The sequence below is a fragment of the Colletes latitarsis genome, chromosome 2, assembly GCF_051014445.1.
Source record: "Colletes latitarsis isolate SP2378_abdomen chromosome 2, iyColLati1, whole genome shotgun sequence".
In the NCBI taxonomy this organism is placed as follows: Eukaryota; Metazoa; Arthropoda; class Insecta; order Hymenoptera; family Colletidae; genus Colletes; species Colletes latitarsis.
In genome coordinates, this window is record NC_135135.1 from 19711635 (window position 1) to 19724876 (window position 13242).

Sequence of the window (13242 nt, forward strand, 5' to 3'; positions counted from 1 at the left end):
CTGTTCTTTCTGGTACGAGATCAAATTTTAATAGATCCATTTATCTGTTCGTCGAAACCGCATGAATCGCAGTAAAATTACACATAAATCGACTACCGTGATTTAAATAAATCATTGCCAATCCAATTTGCGTCTCGTCACTCGACCATACAATGATCTGTCCCGCGTCAGCCAACGAGCTCGATTTACAAAACCATTTTACATTGTATTATATTTTTAGCCATACGTGATCCTTAACAAGAAAAACCAATATGGTGATAGGATTTTTTAGTTCGTTTTCACGAAGATTCGAGAGCGAATATAAATGTTTTGCGAGCAAAATAGCCTACAAAGTTTGATCTTTAACTCCATTTACCCCAAAAACGCTATATTCGTCCAAAAAGCAGGCGTTCCTTGCGCAGCACGTGAAGACCTACAATTTGTGGCACGACTCATTAAAAAAGCGCGTGTCCACTTCTAGCCCTCTTCTCGTTAGCGAGTGCGGTTCGTATAAGCAATTATTTCTTTTTCCATACAGAGGGTATTCAGTTTTAACATAGACCGTGGTCGAAATTAGAAGAATATTCAAATATACGGATACTCGCTACGACCCAGTTCCCAAAACGAAGTAACTCGCAATTATCAATTTCAGTTTGAATCAATTTAAATTTAGATTTAATTTTCTCTCGTTTGCGTTAAGGCACCAGCGAATAACAATCTGACGAAACTCATTAAAATAAATGAAGTAAATGGATCAATCCAAAAATTAATTCTAAAGAGGACCAAACCATAGAGCTTCTAGATTGAAACCGGTAATACCACTTTACCACTGACATCCAATTTCTTGGATAATGGAAATTAGCAATGCGCATAAAAGAAGTTCCAAGTTCCAGAGCGCACTTCGTGAAAATGTAGACTTTAGTCTTTCGCTATCTCGAATTGCCTGAATTATGGAAGTTCCGATGAGAGAACTTTTTGCACAAACAGTGTAGTTAGCTAACGGAGATAACTAACAACGTGTGTTGTCCTTTTACTTCAGAATTTTGCATTTTAATAAAATCTACCAAATTTCATTTTATTTTGAAGAAAAATATATAAAGTAAATATTAAGAAACGCCCGCGAAGGCTGAAATTTGATTTCGGTTCGCGCGGAACGTAGAACGGCGGGAGGTTGGAAATAACAGAGAGGCAAGGATGATTAAAGCGTGCAATATTTTCTGGGACAACCTAATCGTTCCGAAGAACTCGTGCTCGCCACGAGTACGACACGCGTACGATGTAAATATTTCATTTACGAGCACCCGGCCAATTTACCTTCGTACAACAGCAGGTAGCCCGTGAAACAGTCCGGGACGTTGATACATAAACTCTGAACGACTAATAACCGTTGGTTAGGACTCGATCCCGCATCGGCACGCAATCTGGTCCGGTAGGTGGGGGACTCCCTAGAGCGAGACCGTCTACGCTTATTACTCCTTCGAGGAGAATGCAAAAGTAAGATCGTGACGTACTCCTCTGTGTAATTCGCGACGACGTTTATACCACATAACGCGTTAGCCACACCTTGTCCACATCACGGCGTCACGATGCTTCGAGCAAACAAGACTACCTCGACGTTCCTACACATGTTATTCAACCCTTATTATTATACATACAGGGTGTTCGGCCACCCCTGGGAAAAATTGTAATAGGGGATTCTAGAGGCCAAAATAAGACAAAAATCAAGAATATCAATTTGTTGATGGAGGCTTCGTTAAAAAGTTATTAACGTTTAAAGTTCCGCCACTGATGAATTTTTTTCTCGAAAATGCGCAAAATTTCGGGGATATGTCCATTCACCAAAAATGATTACAAATGACCACCACAGTTAACAATATTTTTTTCAGAACGATTTGAAATATTTTAATTTCGTTGAAAAATTTCACACCTTCTCGAATTTTTTTCTAGAAAGTGGGTAGGATTTCGGGGGTATGTCTATCCACCAAAAATGATCGTAATTGACCCCTGCAACCGAAAATAATTTTTCCAGAACGATTTGAAAATTTTTTTTCTTTTGTCAGTCACCTAATTAGATTTTCGGTAAGGAATTTTTTTCTCGAAAGTGGGTAGGATTTCGAGGGTATGTGTAATGACCAAAAGTGATTGTAATTGACCCCCGCAAACGAAAATAATTTTTCCAGAACGATTTGAAATTTTTTTTCTTTTGTCAGTCACCTAATTAGATTTTCGGTAAGGAATTTTTTTCTCGAAAGTGGGTAGGATTTCGAGGGTATGTGTAATGACCAAAAGTGATTGTAATTGACCCCCGCAAACGAAAATAATTTTTCCAGAACGATTTGAAATTTTTTTTCTTTTGTCAGTCACCTAATTAGATTTTCGGTAAGGAATTTTTTTCTCGAAAGCGGGTAGGATTTCGGGAGTATGTGTAATGACCAAAAGTGATTGTAATTGACCCTCGAAACCGAAAATAATTTTTCCAGAAGGATTTACAATTTTTCTTTTTCGTCGAAAAATTTCACATGTTCTTGAATTTTTTTCTAGAAAGTGGGTAGGATTTCGGGAGTATGTGTAATGACCAAAAGTGATTGTAATTGACCCTCGAAACTGAAAATAATTTTTCCAGAAGGATTTACAATTTTTCTTTTTCGTCGAAAAATTTCACACGTTCTTGAATTTTTTTCTAGAAACTGGGTAGGATTTCAGGGGTATGTCTATTCACCAAAAATGATCGTAATTGACCCCTGCAACCGAAAATAATTTTTCCAGAACGATTTGAAATTTTTTTTCTTTTGTCAGTCACCTAATTAGATTTTCGGTAAGGAATTTTTTTCTCGAAAGTGGGTAGGATTTCGGGAGTATGTGTAATGACCAAAAGTGATTGTAATTGACCCTCGAAACCGAAAATAATTTTTCCAGAAGGATTTACAATTTTTCTTTTTCGTTGAAAAATTTCACATGTTCTTGAATTTTTTTCTAGAAACTGGATAGGATTTCAGGGGTATGTCTATCCACCAAAAATGATCGTAATTGACCCCTGCAACCGAAAATAATTTTTCCAGAACGATTTGAAATTTTTTTTCTTTTGTCAGTCACCTAATTAGATTTTCGGTAAGGAATTTTTTTCTCGAAAGCGGGTAGGATTTCGGGAGTATGTGTAATGACCAAAAGTGATCGTAATTGACCCTCGACACCGAAAATAATTTTTCCAGAAGGATTTACAATTTTTCTTTTTCGTTGAAAAATTTCACATGTTCTTGAATTTTTTTCTAGAAACTGGATAGGATTTCAGGGGTATGTCTATTCACCAAAAATGATCGTAATTGACCCCCGCAACCAAAAATAATTTTTTCAGAACGTTTTGAAATTTTTGAATTTAATTGTTAATAACTTTTTAACGAAGCCTCCATCAACAAATTGGTATTCTTGATTTTCGTCTTATTTTGGCCTCTAGAATCCTCCATTAAAATTTTTCCCAGTGGTGGCCAAACGCCCTGTATATTTAATCCTTAAACGAAATTACTTGGTAATCGTGGGAGCATACTTGCCACGTTTAAATACAATTCTTTTATAAACAACAGTCTAAATGAGTTACATTGAGGATCGAGACTCGTTGGATCGATATGTACAATTAATGATTATGCAACTGGAATAGTACGTGTATCGGTAGTGGGAATCGTCGATGAAAATTGGCGAGTGGGAAAGCGCGCAAACGGGCGTAGAGTAGAAAAGACGCTGTAAAGTCTTAGCGAAGTATAGTTTCACACGAACTGAATATCTCTGTGTTTTCTACGTTGCAGGCGGTGTCGGAGAGGCTCGAGTTGGCACCAGCTGGAGGAAGATCAGAGCCGCAAGTGAGTACCACTTGAAAATGTACGCTTCGTTTTCCTTACGAATGTCATCGTGGCCGTGCACTCCGATTTTATATCGCGACGGTGTGTGCTCACCGCACTACGCGAGACGTCTGAAATCACTTCCGCTCAAGGCGCAAACTTTTGCATCCATTCGCCGGCGAATTTCATTGCCTACCCGCGGAAATAGGCAGAACTCTTGTTTAGACGAAACTCTCGAACGACGAACGAACGTTAAACAATGTTCAAAACTTTTTTTTTTTGGTTCCACTTATTATTCGTAACTGTTTGCAAAATATCTGCAAATATGATTATTTTAACATTTATTAGAATATTGTGCACGAGTCGTTCTTAATAAAATAATTTGTCTTCAGTTTGTTCTATTACCTTTTAAAAGAAAATTCACAAATCGATGATATTTCTTAACGTTTCTCTTACTCGCAACGATTTCTCTTAGCTTCTTCCTAGTCACTGTGTTAGCTTCAAATGGTTCTTTACGCTTAGTCAAATACATCCGTGATGGATATTGCAAACATTGACACAGTATACGGGCATGTGTACAAAGAACTGAACCATTACTTTGCAAATTGAAACAACCGACTGTCTCGACAGCATTTGGTTTGTGGATTTATGTTTGGCAAGATTTTCTTGTTTCTGTTCACGAATTTGCATTAACCAGTTACGATTCTATCTGTACTTTTAAAATCCCTATACATCGATGATGTTTGAGAAATTCGATATCGAAGTATGTAATGGAAAGTACGGTAATAAAATCTCTAGTATTTGGTATCAATTTTTAATATCGATACGGTTGGTACAAATATTAATCGATATCAATATTGTGTAAACCGAGCAGGTATCGATATTTCTATCGAATGTAATAAAAAACAATACAAAATTTTTCGTTTTCGTTCGACGTTTTAATCATGGTTGCCTTTGTTAAACAAATATTAGTAACGACTAATCATTTTTGTAATAATTATTAAGCCCATAATTTATAGCAACTCTCAATACGAAAACCTTAAAGTAAAACTGTATTTTCATCTACATACAGGGTGTTCAGCCAACCCTGGGAAAAACTTGAATGGGAGATTCTAGAGGCCAAAATAAGATGAAAATCAAGAATAACAAATTGTTCTTGGAGGCTTCGTTAAAAAGTTATTAACGTTTAAAGTTCCGCTCGTAATGAATTTTTTTCTCCAAAGGGGGTAGGATTTCGAGGGTAGGTTTATTCACAAAAAATTATTGAAATTGATCCCTGCAACCGAAAATAATTTTTCCAAAACGATTTGAAATTTTTTAATTTTGTCGAAAAATTACACACCTTCACGAATTTTTTTCTAGAAAATGGGGTAGGATTTCGGGGGTATGTCTAATGACCAAAAATGATCGTAATTGACCCCTGCAATCAAAAATATTTTTTTCAAAACGATTTGAAATTTTTTAATTTCGTCTAAAAAAAGGCACCTACTCGAATTTTTTTCTGGAAAGTGGATAGGATTTCGGGGGTATGTCTATTCACCAAAAATGATCGTAATTGACCCCTGCAATCAAAAATAATTTTTCTAAAACGATTTGAAATTTTTTAATTTCGCCGAAAAATTTAGTCACCAACTCGAATTTTTTTCTTGAAAGTGAGTAGGATTTCGGGGATATGTCAAATGACCAAAAATGATCGCAATTGACCCCTGCATCAAAAATAATTTTTCCAAAACGATTTGAAATTTTTTAATTTTGTCGAAAAATTACACACCTTCTCGAATTTTTTTATAGAAAATGGGGTAGGATTTCGGGGGTATGTCTAATGACCAAAAACGATCGTAATTGACCCCTGCAATCAAAAATAATTTTTCTAGAACAATTTGAAATTTTTTAATTTTGTCGAAAAATTACACACCTTCTCGAATTTTTTTCTAGAAAATGGGTAGGATTTTAGAGGTATGTCTAATGACCAAAAATGATCGTAATTGACCCCTGCAATCAAAAATAATTTTTTCAAAACGATTTGAAATTTTTTAATTTCGTCTAAAAAAAGGCACCTACTCGAATTTTTTTCTGGAAAGTGAGTAGGATTTCAGGGGTATATCTAATGACCAAAAACGATCGTAATTGATCCCTGCAATCAAAAGTAATTTTTTCGGAATGATTTGAAACTTTTTAATAACTTTTTAACGAAGCCTCAGTCAACAAATTGATATTCTCGATTTTCATCTTATTTTGCCCTCCAGAATCTCCCAATAAAATTTTTATCCCAGGGATGGCCGAACATCCTGTACATTACTTCTGTCTTCTACAGTACAAACTCGACCCTGTTGTACGGGGACACCCCGTATAGAACGTAAAGCACGAATGGCTTAACACGACGTTCGTACCATGAAGTTGCACGGTCCTCTTCATATTGAATTTTCTCTGGGACCGTGATGGTATTTGTGTCTCCCTTTACTTCCAACTTCGTTCGAGAGAATTGTCTCGACCAGAGAGGCGTACATTTATATTCCGCCGTGGTGCGCAATCTCGAAGGATTTCGTCGGAAGGAGAAACATTTCCCTCGCTTCCTGCAAAAATTTTTTCCATTTCCGAGGTAGCGGGGGAATTTGCATTCAGACGCCCCGTAAAGTCGCGCGAAAGAGCTCCAGCGAAACTTGAAGATTTATCGCGTTTAAGCGGCGCCGCGGAATTCCCATTTGTTTCAAGCTGGATGTAAAGTAACGAAAGGGTGACTGTGTTTATGCGAACGGTTTGCGAAGGTTGCCACATTATGCGAGCCCGGAGAGGTGTATCTGGCACAACACATGGGCGAACAGGGCCGTTGGGTCTCCTCGTCCGACAAGAAGAGCTGCATGACGGACAAGCTCGAAATCCTCGAATACTGCAAGAAGGTAAGCGACTAAAACATCGTAGACTAATTGAAACCTCTGTTCTGATATTTTAAAAAACAGTAAACGCGACTAGATACAAATTTCGAGCAACGCCATCATCTTCAAACAGTTGAAAATAAAATCGCTTGCAATTAGTATTTTTCACTTAATCCCATTTTGTAGTTATAAATAGAATTAAATTCGTTGAATTTGAGACACAGTCGATCGCGAGACTTTAAATATAATTACTACGGCGAGCGTGGCGAAGATTTTATACTTGTTGAATTAAAGTATACTCGACGATGATCACTTTAACTCTCGGTTAATAAATACACACCTGTTACATTCGTAAAGTGTCCACTCAAATTTTTCCCTGACTGTGCATCCGCGATACGAGCTCGTTTCGCCTTGTTACACTTCCTTCTCTTTCCTCTTTGATCGCACTTCTTATTTCCTGGCATTTAGTCTCTCGACACGTTCGTTGCTGCCCGAAAGTTTAAGGTTTTCAGTAGGAAACGTGGAAACAGGTCAACGAGACGCATTGCAATGCACGGTTCTAGAAAACTAGTGATATATTTTTCGTAATCCATATTCTTTCGCGTCGAATTAATTCGATTTTCGTGATTCGACATTTTACATTTTTAAGACTGTATTCGTTGCATTTGTACAATTTGTGTCTAGAAGTCTGTACTTTTGCTCTGCTTTAACGCATAACGCTTCTCAAAATCGATAGTACCCAGCATGGTTAACTTTCAGTTCCCAGAAAGTCACTAGCCGAACTATGGCGTCTTTGCATCTTGCCGAACGTAGAAAAGGACAGCGAACGAAGGATAAATAAGAATAACACAATGTGAAACTTATTTATTTTTTGCTAATGGGACCTTTGCTGATATATTCGTGAGCTTTTTAAAATAATATCAAACACGATATAACTTGGACTATACAGGGTGTTCGGCTACCCTTGGGAAAAATTTTAATGGCGGATTCTAGAGGCCAAAATAAGACGAAAATCAAGAATACTAATTTGTTGATGGAGGCTTCGTTAAAAAGTTATTAACGTTTAAAGTTCCATCGTTTTTGAATTTTTTTCTCGAAAATGCGCAAGATTTCAGGGGTATGTCTATTCACGAAAAATGATTGTAATTGATCCCCGCAACCGAAAATAATTTTTCCAAACCGATTTGGGATTTTTTTTTTTCTGTTGAAAAATTTCACGTCTTTTCGAATTTTTTTCTCGAAAATGGATAGGATTTCAGGAGTACGTGTAATGACCAAAAATTATTGTAATCGACTCCTGCAACTGAAAATAATTTTTTTTAAACGATTTGAAAACATTTTTTTTCGCCGAAAAATGTAGGCACCTACCACCCCCTGTCGATTTTTCTTAAAAATTCCTTTTTCATTTTTAGTAATTTTGTTTGACGCCCCACAGAAAAGTTGTCTAATACTTTTTTGTAGGTACCCTTGAGCTCTACCTCAGAAAATAGTTTCATTGAAATATATTCACAATTGTAGGAGTTATGGTTCTTTGAAAATTGGACCATTTTTATGGGGTTTTTCTCATTTTGCGGGGTCAAGGACCAACTTTTCGAATATTTTTGCCATTTGTACATATTCTTCATCAAAATACGCGTGGTTTGCTTTTTTAAACATTAAAATCGTCCAATCCGTTCAGAAGTTATGGTGTTTTAAAGATTCGTATGAAAATTTGGGCAGACCTTTCTGGCCAGAAATTATATTTTCGGTAAGAAATTTTTTTCTCGAAAGTGCGTAGGATTTCGCGGGTATGTGTAGTGACCAAAAATGCTTGCAACTGACCCCTGCAACCGAAAATAATTTTTTCAGAATGATTTTAAAAAATTTTTTTCCGTCGAAAAATTTCACACCTTCTTGAATTTTTTTCTAGAAAGTGGGCAGGATTTCGGTGGTATGTCTGTTGACCAAAAATGCTTGCAATTGACCCCTGCAACTAAAAATAATTTTTCCAAGACGATTTGAAATTTTTGAATTTAATTGTTAATAACTTTTTAACGAAGCCTCAATCAAAAAATTGATATTCTTGATTTTCGTCTTATTTTGGTCTCTAGTATATCCCATTAAAATTTTTCCCAGGAGTGGCTAAACACCCTGTATTTCTTATTAAGTGGCCATCTTATACTCTATTAGAAGTAGGTTAGGAAACAATTATATCTTTGATCTTATTTTAATCGAAAAGCTCTCGTAAAAACTGTAAAAATTTCATTAAAAAAGAAACAAAAGTAACAAAGTTTCATGTTTACATCATGCACTGTGCATCGTCTCACCGATATTCGAGACCCAGGATCAGGTTACTACGCGTTCGCTCGACGGTATCGAGCTTCGTTGTGTCAAGGGGAGTTCCCTCCACACAATCAGCAACGGGGATCCAAGCATTGCTGTTAATAGCGTAATAATACGAAAGTAGATAGAAAACTACGATCGTCGCGTAGGCGAAAAATATTCCTCCTACTTGAGCACAGCCACGCATCGAGTCCGTAAAAATGTTCAATCGAGTACGAACGTCAGCGTGCGTTTACGCAATGCGAAGAAAGCACAGCAATTGCGCTCGGTTCCCGAAAGGATCGCTCGCGCCGCATTCGTGGCGTCCTCGGAGAGCACGTTTTTTTTTAATTGACAGAAATAGACGAGCGACGTTTCAATATCTGGCGCGGAGATAACACGCGGTGTTCTGTCGTTGATGCATGTATGCATTATCGAGTGAAAGGCATGATAATTCGGCGGATTGAAATTAACGTGTTTCAGCTGCAGTCGCGCGCGCCCGTGAAATTGCATGCATGCACCGAAACGCATTAAACGAAAGCTGCGATCTTTCTGCGCTTTCTCCGTGGGAAAATAAAATGTTTGCTTTATACGGGGAACTGGAAATTCGATATTTATTGGTTCTGGAACGGCGCTGGATTCCGAGGCAGACTTATACCGAGTGTCTCGGAAATACAAAGTGTATAATTTTTATATAAAACGTTTCGAGATTTTACTGTACGTCTTTTTTCAAATTTAGCCCCCTTTGGAGCCCGTTAAATATCGCATTTCCAATCCGCTGCTCGAGAATTAAATGCGAAAGGAACTTCCACTTTATTCGTTCGCTTTATCGATTCAGTTTGATCGTTCGGTGTTGAATTACCGTCGCGTGATTTGATTATGTGTTTTTTTAGGCTTACCCAAAGAGAGACATCACCAACATCGTAGAATCGTCGCACTACGTGAGGGTCAGCGGATGGTGTAAGCCAGGAAGAACCAAATGCAAATTGTCGCGTTGGGTCAAGCCGTACAGATGCCTAGGTAGGCGCCATTTTTGTTTCGTTCGTCTCTGGCGTCGTGCAGGAAACGTAGAGTCCGATACACGTAGATCATTTTACTAATTGAACGTAGAAATTGGGCGTTACAGATATCGCAGAAAGAATCAATAAAAATCTGCTCGCGCGTAACAGATGTTACCACTTTATTTGCACAGACGAGTTTGCAAATATTTGTCTGTTTTCTTTCGCGACCCGTTCGTTGTTGCCATTTTAAAATCCACGCGATCCTTCGTGTGATCGTGAATTAAAGTTTATTATCGCGTTGTACACACACCGATGGGTATAAAGCATTTACCGTCAACCATTCATTATTTTAATTAAGGGAACATTTGAACCATTAGTACACAGCGCGGTTTACAGCCGTACTCTTTAACGGGAATAAAACATTCCACTCTCGCATCGAATGACTCCTTAATGGCATCATCAACGCATTCAATAATCTTTCGTTATTGTAAACCTTGCAAACGAGATTTCCATTCGCGTTTGTTGTATCTTTAACAGCAGTGATCATTATTCCACGCGATATTTGCACTTTTATTATCACAATTACGAATATTACTATATTTATAAATTTATTCTTTAACAAACAGAAAAACAGCTTCTTCCATGCATCTAAATAATTAATTAACGATGAGGGAATACGTATACGTGCATAGAAAATAGCTTATTTGTTCGTTCATAGTAAAAATGCATGACGTAAAGGTTTCTTAATATCGTTTTGTTCGTTAAAAATCATTATTCCACGCGATATTTGTATTTTTATTATCACAATTACGAATATTACTATACTCATAAATTTATTCTTTAACAAACAGAAAAACAGCTTCTTCCATGCATCTAAATAATTAATTAACGATGAGGAAATACGTATACGTGCATAGTAAATAGCTTATTTATACGTTCAAAGTAAAAATGCATGACGTAAAGGTTTCTTAATATCGTTTTGTTCGTTAAAACGGGGCCAATCGCTCTCAGGTGGCAAACAACTATACTGTTTACCCCTACAGGTTTATGAATTAGACCGCCACCTGAGGATCGCGTTCAGGTTTACGTGCAAATCCCAGCGAGTGACTCTGATTCGCAGTTTCTGCCGTATTGATTCTTCGGGTTGTCGAGTACTGCGTACAAGCGGGAGTGAACTCGCGTTAAGGGGTTGAGTAGACACGTAGAATCTACAGGGTGGTACGTTATTCCCGTCACAATCGAATAACCGACTGAAAATGGGCTTCTGTTTTCGACGCGTCGATTTCCAAAATCAATATCACTGAAATTTTGGACAATTTTAAATTCTATTTCTTGGACGATCGAACGTAAACTTGCAAAATTTAAAATTTGTCGTGCCCCCTATTTTTGTCACTCCGTTCAAAACGAAAAAACGCGTGTATTTTTGTACGCTCCGTCCGTTGTGCTATGTTTGATAAAAATCGAAGATTGCCAATTGGGCGGTGTTCCTTGTTAGAAAATTTCTCGATCGCACGTGCACTTGACTGGGAATTAGTGCAAGCAAATCTCGTTAAAGGTCATATCTGGCTTGTTTGTGTCTAGAAATAGATTCGGTACTATCAACCTGTTCAGATTCGCGTACGAAGCCAAGGCGTACTATACGCGACGATTTTAGACGGGAAGATCGTGGTAGAAATATGATTTTTTAACTTTAAATATTGATACTGGCCCCCCCCTTCAAATTTAACTTTTCACGATACATTTTATAATTTTTATTTTATTTTTTATTTTAAAATTCAGCCATCCCTGGGAAAAATTTTAATGGGAGATTCTAGAGGGCAAAATAAGACGAAAATGAAGAATACCAATTTGTTGATCGATGCTTCGTTAAGAAGTTGTTAACGTTTAAAGTTTCGATCTGCGAACAGCCGCGTGCACGCGATAGCGGTTCTACAGGCGGAACTTTAAACGTTAATAACTCTTTAACGAAGCCTCAACCAACGAATTGGTATTCTTGATTTTCGTCTTATTTTGCCCCCTAGAATCTCACGTTAAAATTTCAAAAATTCAAACGAACATTTGAATTTTTAAATTATATTTCCAGGGTGTTGGAACATTTGAATGCAGATAAATTTAATTCTCAAAAATAGCTGAAAGATTTTTCTTTGAAGTATTGTTGCGCGATAGAATGGTTCCGCGTGGAGTCGTTCGTTTGATTTAACCATCGATCACGGAATAGTCTGCACGGCAGACAGTGCGACGCGATTTCTGGTTCGCGTCTGTAGCGTTTGGATGCACGGTAGTTGTTTCGCCGCGTAGTACACGACTCGTTTCTTTTCACCGGCCATTTCTTTTCACAGAGGGGCCGTTCCAAAGCGACGCGTTGCTCGTGCCAGAAGGTTGCCTGTTCGACCACCTTCACAATCAGACGAAATGCTGGGAATCTCACAGGTAAGGAATTGAATTTCAACGGGGAAGAAGCGACGAGCCAAGTATCGATTCACGCGTGTCCAGCACCACGTAACTCTGTCCTTAACACCGACTCTCCCGGCGTTATTGGAATTCGCGGTTCAATAATTCGCGCTCTTGCACGCCATTGTTGTCGGTTCAGTGGATTCTCGTGAAATATATTTGAAACGGTGGGATTGAATTTTCTGTGAAATGTACTCTGATTTTTTTTTTTTATTTTATTTTTTTTCCCCCTGCCTCTCTTAAAGCAATTAACGTTTGATAAATTAAAGTGGAAAATTTGTCGGTTCAAAGGGCGACAGCGTGTCGAGAACGATTATATTATTGACGTTTCGAGCGATATTCTCGCCCCTCTTCAGAATACAAAGGGAAAAACCAACGATACCGATATATAACATATTCTTGAAATATACAGGGAACGAAAAATTTTATTTTACCGTGAAACGTTATCTTTTTTGTTTCTGTGTAGTAACGAAGTATACTGGAATTTGTTTCTATTGTGTAGTTTGGAAAATACATCTACTTTTTTGTATTTAGTGATTAATATACAGGGTGTTCGGCCATCCCTGGGATAAAAATTTTAATGGAGGATTCTGGATGCCAAAATAAGACGAAAATCAAGAATACCAATTTGTTGATGGAGGCTTCGTTAAAAAGTTATTAACAATTAAATTCAAACATTTCAAATCGTTCTGTAAAAATTATTTTTAGTTGCAGGGGTCAATTGCAAGCATTTTTGGTGAATAGACACATCCTCGAATTCCTACCCACTTTCGAGAAAAAAATTCGAGAATGTGAAATTTTTCGACG

At 37.4% G+C, this 13242-nt stretch overlaps 1 protein-coding gene across 1 annotated transcript in view; it reads left to right on the top strand.

Annotated features, from left to right (window-relative positions):
* Appl (amyloid-beta-like protein) overlaps positions 1 to 13242 on the top strand; it is a 62231-nt gene that overhangs the window by 29198 nt on the left and 19791 nt on the right. Inside the window, exons 3-6 of the mRNA XM_076780483.1 lie at positions 3777 to 3830; positions 6575 to 6706; positions 9877 to 10003; positions 12324 to 12414. Of these exons, the coding sequence (XP_076636598.1) occupies positions 3777 to 3830; positions 6575 to 6706; positions 9877 to 10003; positions 12324 to 12414 (404 nt within the window). The remainder of the gene's footprint in view (positions 1 to 3776; positions 3831 to 6574; positions 6707 to 9876; positions 10004 to 12323; positions 12415 to 13242) is intronic.